This window comes from Molossus molossus, unplaced genomic scaffold, assembly GCF_014108415.1.
Source record: "Molossus molossus isolate mMolMol1 unplaced genomic scaffold, mMolMol1.p scaffold_m16_p_21, whole genome shotgun sequence".
Lineage (NCBI taxonomy): Eukaryota > Metazoa > Chordata > Mammalia > Chiroptera > Molossidae > Molossus > Molossus molossus.
Window position 1 is genome coordinate 13,112,069 of NW_023425357.1, and position 6,505 is coordinate 13,118,573.

The 6,505-nt window shown below is 56.6% G+C and overlaps 1 protein-coding gene across 2 annotated transcripts in view; it reads left to right on the forward strand.

Moving 5' to 3' along the window:
• Nucleotides 1-2,634, forward strand: part of GRIK5 (glutamate ionotropic receptor kainate type subunit 5) — a 53,915-nt gene extending 51,281 nt beyond the window's left edge. Inside the window, exon 20 of one of the 2 annotated variants that reach the window (XM_036275580.1) lies at nt 1,659-2,087. In XM_036275580.1, coding sequence (XP_036131473.1) covers nt 1,659-2,087 — 429 coding nt within the window. Of the gene's footprint in view, nt 1-1,658 lie in introns of both variants that reach the window. The other variant, XM_036275579.1, reaches the window with a different exon arrangement.
• Nucleotides 2,635-6,505: the final 3,871 nt, after the last annotated feature.

The window sequence follows — 6,505 nt, forward strand, 5'->3', positions numbered from 1 at the left end:
TCCCTCTGGGAGAGGCAGTCTCTCCCTGGTCAGCAAGATTTTAAAGATGTCAAAACATCCTAAGATACAGAAAATGAAGAACATGATTGATACACGCATTCACATGGCAGCTGGCAGGTGACCTCAGTTCCTCACACAAGGACCTCTCCACAGGGCTGTTTGAGTGTCCACACCATAGCAGGGGACTTCCCTGAGTGAGTGATCTGAGAGGGAGCCAGGCAAAAGTCAGTGTGTCAGCTGACTTGGCCCGTTCTGGTGGTCATACAGCAACCTCGATACAGAGGCAGAGGGGCTTGCACATGGGTGACAACACCAGGGGATGGGATCTTGGGGACTGCCTACCATAGCCCCTGAATGTGTATCTTACAGGGGCCTCTCCCTGAACCCAGGATTTGTAAATGCAGCTCAATACTCGACCTCTCCACATGGATGCACACGTATCGCAGGTGTCCAACATGGAGATTCTGCCCCCTACCAGGCAACGCCATCATTCGGGTTGCTCAGGCCCAAATATGTGGAGCTACCCTTCTTTCACACCCTCTGTCTGATCTCTTGGCAAATCCTGGTGGCTCCACCTTCAAAATACCATACCCAGAACCCAGCCCTTTCTCACCTCCTCAGCACCCTCAGTGCCTCCCTGCCCTTGCCCTTGGCCCCCCTACAGTCCATTCCCAATATGGTTCCAGAGTGATCCTGTGAGAGCACAGCATCCCCTACTTCAAACCCTCTGCTGGCTCCCACCTGACTGAGAATAAAAGCCAAATCCTTACGGTATCCTTTGGCCTCACATGAGCTGCCCCCATTGCTCCTCTGACCTCATCTGCTCTCCCCCTCGCACACCCCATTCTCATGGTGCATGAACACACCTCAGCACGGCACTGTCATCCTGCTGAGCTGTCTGCCTGCTCTCCAGCCAGGCTGCAGGGGCATACCAGCACTGCCTTTCAGTCTCACTCGAGGGTCCTCTTCTCAGTGAGTTGTCCCTAACTCCCTGGTTGAAGTTCAGCATCACTCCTCACCTACATACCCCACCTCTTTTGCAGATTTTATTTTTCTCCAAAGCACTCATCACCAGCTCACATACAACCTGCATTTGCATATGTGTTATTTTCTTTTGCCTCTGCACACTGGAATATAACCTCCACAAGGGCAGGGACTGCTGTCTGGTTCTCTGCTGTCTGTTTGGTTCTGTGCTGTATCCTCAGGGCTCAGAACAGTGCCTGGCACACAGTAGGTGCTCAATAAATATGCTTTGCAGTAATGACGTTATGAATCAGAGGCAGGAGATGGAAAACAAGTAGGAGGGAAAGAATTAGAGGCAGTCAGAACATTTAGAGTGAAAAGACGAGAGGGAGTGAAGGGCAGATGTAGGAAGAAACCCAAATAAGAACAGTCAGGTCAGACAGGAGCTGAGAGGTGAAACAGGAAGAGCGGGGGAGATAAAAGAACCAGGAGGGAAAAGAAAGAGGAGGCGAAAGGGCATGGGGTTGGGGTAAGGGAAAAAAGGTGAGGAAAGCAGTGGGGCAGGAAGAACAGAAGAGGGGGTGTGGAGAGAAGCTGGGGGTGAGGGGCGGGCAGAGGAGAGGCAGAGGCAGAGCCAGGCGAAGGGCCTGCGGCAAGGAGAGCGCGGGCCGGTGACCCCCGCTCATTGTCCGCAGGTGTCGGTGTGCCAGGAGATGCTGCAGGAGCTGCGGCACGCGGTGTCCTGCCGCAAGACGTCGCGTTCCCGCCGGCGCCGGCGCCCGGGAGCCCCGAGCCGGGCCCTGCTGTCGCTGCGCGCCGTCCGCGAGATGCGCCTCAGCAACGGCAAGCTCTATTCGGCTGGCGCTGGCGGGGACGCGGGTGGCGCGCACGGGGGCCCCCAGCGTCTCCTGGACGACCCGGGGCCGCCTGGCGGGGCCCGGCCCCTCGCCTCCACCCCCTGCACCCACGTGCGCGTCTGCCAAGAGTGCCGGCGCATCCAGGCGCTGCGGACCTCCGGGGCCGGCGCACCCCCGCGTGGCCTTAGCGCCCCCGCCGAGACCACCAGTCCGCCCCGGCCGCGACCAGGCCCTGCCGGCCCCCGTGAGCTGGCTGAGCACGAGTGACCACGGGTGGGGCCAGGCAGGCGGCCGGAGTGGCCGCAGCCACAGGGCCCGCCCTAGGCCCCGGCCGCCCCTGCCTCTCCAGCGAGCGTGGAACAGGACTTGTGCCCCGGCATTCCGGAAGCCACGATTTTGCCTTGGGTTCCGGGTGAAGTCCGAGGCCTGGCTCTGGAGCCTGCCTGCGCCCCCTAGTGGACTGTCCAGAGGGTGCTGCCGACCCCACACTGCCCCCACTGCGGACAAGAGGAGCGCTGCAACCGAGGACTGCGGGGCTGTTCCGGAAGCGGAAAGCAATCCGCTGGGAGAACCCCATCCTGGACTGCTCAGGCTCCTAAGACTTGACGAAGCTCCCCACTTCTGGAGGAGGGCCTCTGGGCCGATGAGTGTCCCCTGGTGCCCCTTGCCTCTTTTCTCTCTCTTTTTTTGAGGGAGAAACTTCGGAATTTCTATGAGACCTCCCCCAGGGAGGGGGTCAGTTGGGCCCTCATCCCTCCCCCTGCCACACCCCAGTCCCGTTGGAATAAAAAAAGAACAAAACCCCCAAACTGGGGATACCCCGATCTCATTTCCTGGGAGTGTGAGGGCATTAAAGGCTTGGATCCCCCAGGGAGTCTGCTGAGAACCACAGACTGGATGGTCACTTTTGCACTCTCCACCCTCGACCCTGCCACAGACCAGCAGGTCAACCCAGGTCACAACAGCTGGCCTTTCTCCACTGACCTTCTCTCGGGACAGAAGGAGGCTGCGACAAAGACCCTGAGACAGATGGAGAGCGATGCGGGAATCTGGAGAGGTGGAGACACCAGGAAACACAGACACAGAAAGACAAACCAGATGGGGTTGGGGGAGGGGAGGACAAGTGAACTCTTCCGTGTGGTGGTGCCTGGGTGGCCCGTGTGGTGGCAGGTGTGTGCCTAGGCAGGGGTAATTTGGTGACTTTGTAATCGTGTGCATATGTGTGTGTCCGTACATCCATGAGGCCATCTTCAAACGTCTGTGACTGACCCTGTGTTTCTACCGCAAATGTACCTCCCCAGCCCCCAAGAGAGGAATTGATCAATCCCTGTAGAGAGGGAGAAGGGTGGGTCTACGTTCTGTCCCCGCACTCTCCCGCCCCGCTGGAGGTTTCTGTGGAAACTGCAGCTGAGAAAGGACGAGTGAAGGTCACAAAGCAAGAGCCAAAACGAGGCCGAGTAGAGGGGGAGAGATGGAGAGGTGGGGAAAGAGACAGAATGGGAAGAGACCCAGATCGGGGAGAGAGGTGGGAGAGACAATGATGGGAAGGGCAGAGAGGGATAGGGAAAGAGGGGCAAAGAGGAGGAGGAGCTGGAGCTGAGTTGTGATGAGATGAAAGGGTGAGATAGAGGGATGGGCATGGGGGAGACAGATGAAGCAGGGAGGGTAAGATACCTGGGAATAGGGGCTAAGAGAAGCAGGGATTGTGGTGGAGCAGAGACAGGTAAGAGACAGAAAGCCATAGAAAACTAGATGGTTACAGAAGCGGGCTGGAGCGCTGAGTGAAGCCAAACGGGAACAGCGAGGGAGAGAGGGTGGGCCTTCCCCTACGGCGGGTGGCCCAGAGCAGGGAGCTGTCCGTTCAGCACCGGCCCGGCCACAGCATTGCTGTGTCTCCCCCGCAGGGCCTGTCTTTGTAGAACTTGGGCAGGCCACACCCCAGGAGACCTGCCTGTCACACAGCACCCCCAATCTCCATCCAGCCGCTTCTGTGCCTCAGATACTTGCTTTGTGTGTGCCCCTCAGGGACAGGTGTGGGGGTGAGCTTGTGTCTTAGAGGTTCTGTTGTCTCCACATTTGTTTTACAGACTCTAATCCATGTCTCTGCCCTTGGGCCATACTATCAGTCTATCCGGCGACTAGAATATAATTGCAGACATTTCTGGTCTCTCCCAGTCTTGGTCTCAATGCCACGCTGCTGGTCTTCTCTGAGGCCTCTTCCCAATTCTGAGTTTCCCCTCCCCCATTTCTGCTCTGAGTGTCTCCGGTCTTTATCTGCGAGTCTCTCCAGTTTGCTAACCATGTCTCTGCCTGCTGTGTCCTTGCGTCTCTGTCACCTTCACCGAGTACTTCTGTTCTGTCTCCCTCCGTCCATTTTCTCATCTCTCTTTTTGCCCGTCTGTCTTTGTCCATCGGTATCTGCCTCTCTCTGGTTCTGGACTGTGTGTCTTATGTGTTTCTCTGTCTCTAGTGCTGAGTTCCCCTGTCACTGTCCATCCCTGTGACCTTCCTAAGTCTCCCACACACACAACTTCCGCAGAGCCTCTCACTGGGAGCATGATGCACAGTCATCAGTCTCACAGGGGTTGTGTCTGAGGAGGGAGTGCATGTCTAGGGTGGGGTGTAGGGGACCAAGGTCTTCCTGAGCACAGGAGGAGAGACCCTAGAATTTCCTGGGATCCAGACATCCCCAGACTTCTCTGTCTCTCAGTCCCCTTCCCCATGGTCCAGGCTCATCCCTGCAGGCCAAGGTGTCAGGAGAGGGAAGGGATATGTTGACAGGTCCTCCTTCTCTTCTCCCAGAAGGGGGCAGAGTTGGGGGGAGGTGTCTGGGGGCCAACTACCTGGCTTAGAAGATGTGGCTCCCCCCTTCCCCAGTCTCCATGGAGACAAGCCAGGTCTGCAGTCCCAGCCTCCTTTGCGGCATATTTGGCCTTTCTGTTACCATGGCAACAAGGGACAGCAGAAAGGGAAAGGGTTGGGTCAGAGAACAGGATTGGGCAGAGGCTCTGGGTGCTGGGGGAAGCCTAGGAATGGGTTCCCTGCCTCCTTCTACCCTCTGGCCCTGTTTCCCTGTCCATGTCCATCTCTCTGTGGCTCTGAATCTCTGCCTCTGTTTCTGTGTCTCTCACTCTGGCCTCCAGCCTTTCGCATGTTTCCCTGGCCAGATCCCTAACTTTCTCATTACCTGTACACCAGGCTCACACTGTGCTCCTTGCCTGTGGACCCCACATGAGCACTCCAGTACGTGGAGAGGAGATCCACATTTTGAGAAAACTAAAGGGACAGGCTCTCTCTTGCTCTCTGTCCCTTCTACTCTCCCCAGGGAGAGTCTGGAGCATTCCTCATAGAGCAAAAGTGTGGGGTGGGAGGACATGACTCTTCAGTTCCAGTGGGTGGCTGGTGGGGTGTTGTGTGTATGTGGCAGGCTTGGGGTGTGAGTGCTGGCTGTGTGTCTGTGTGTGCATACACATACAAGATAGTATGGGTGGGGGTGTTGGGTTGTGTTTAGAGGTGCAACAAAGGTATATATAATAGCACCCCAATAGGTGATGTGTACAGCATGGGAGGTGTGTGGGATGGCATTGTGTGATATTTCTGTGAATTATTGTGCCATGTATGTCCATGACCTCCTTTTTGTCTGTCATTAACAATTAGCAACCATAATCATCAATTTTGCACTGTGAGCCTTTGCTCATGCCTAGATATACTGGGGAGGAGCATATGTGATGGTGTGTGTGTGTTGTGTGACCATGCAACAGTGTCCATAAAGGCTCCTGTGGTGTCTGGAGGCAGTGTGAGGCCTGTGGTGTGCGATGGTGCTGAATGTGGATGTGTGTTGGTTCTGAGGTCCGTGGGTTGCATGGTTTTGGGATGGAACAAGGCCAGGTATGGTGGAGTGTGTGCTGTGTCTCTGATGTGGAGTTCTGAGGGTGTGTGTTAATCTGTAAGGCACTTTATGACTGTGATTGTGGTTCTGTTGTGGTGTGATGGGGTGTGTGAGGTATGTGCTATATGCTTTTCATTTCTACATGTTCATGAGCCTTGCTTGGGGTTGTGCGATAAGGTAGTGCAGTCTGTGTGTGTGAGGGTACTGGAGTTGTAAAACTGTGGTGGGATGTGATGGAGTGGTGTATGTGTGTGTCCCCAATATCTGGGCTACCTGGGTGATGGTTGCGTTTGTGATGCTGAGTGTCCTCTGGCTGTGATGCGTCCCCTGTGTACCTGTGCGGCTGTGTATTATTGGGTGGCTCTGCCTCGGCTCCGGGTAAGGGGGACACACACAATTGGGGAGCCTCAGAGCTCCCCCCTCTGCTGCACCCTCTCCTCACTGTGGGGTCTTACTTCTCTCTTGTACCCTCTCCAGCACCCACTCCTGAGCAGAGCCGCACGCCGTCTCCAGCCCCCCCTTCACTGCGGACGGAGGTGCTCTGGGGCCCCTGCTTGTTGCGGTGGTTTACAGGGCTTTCCCCCACCTGGTGTCCACCTCCCGCAGTGCATCCCTGTCCCTCATGGCACACCCCCACAATGAGGGGAATTCTGGGGCTCTCCCTCCCTCAGTGTCCCCTACTCGGAGATACCCCTACATTGTGAGGGTCTCCAGGTTCTTCATTGCGGGGATCTCCGGGATCCCCCCTCCTGCAGCGTTCCCCCTTAGCGGAGGCTGGGGGTGGGGAGGATAGCTG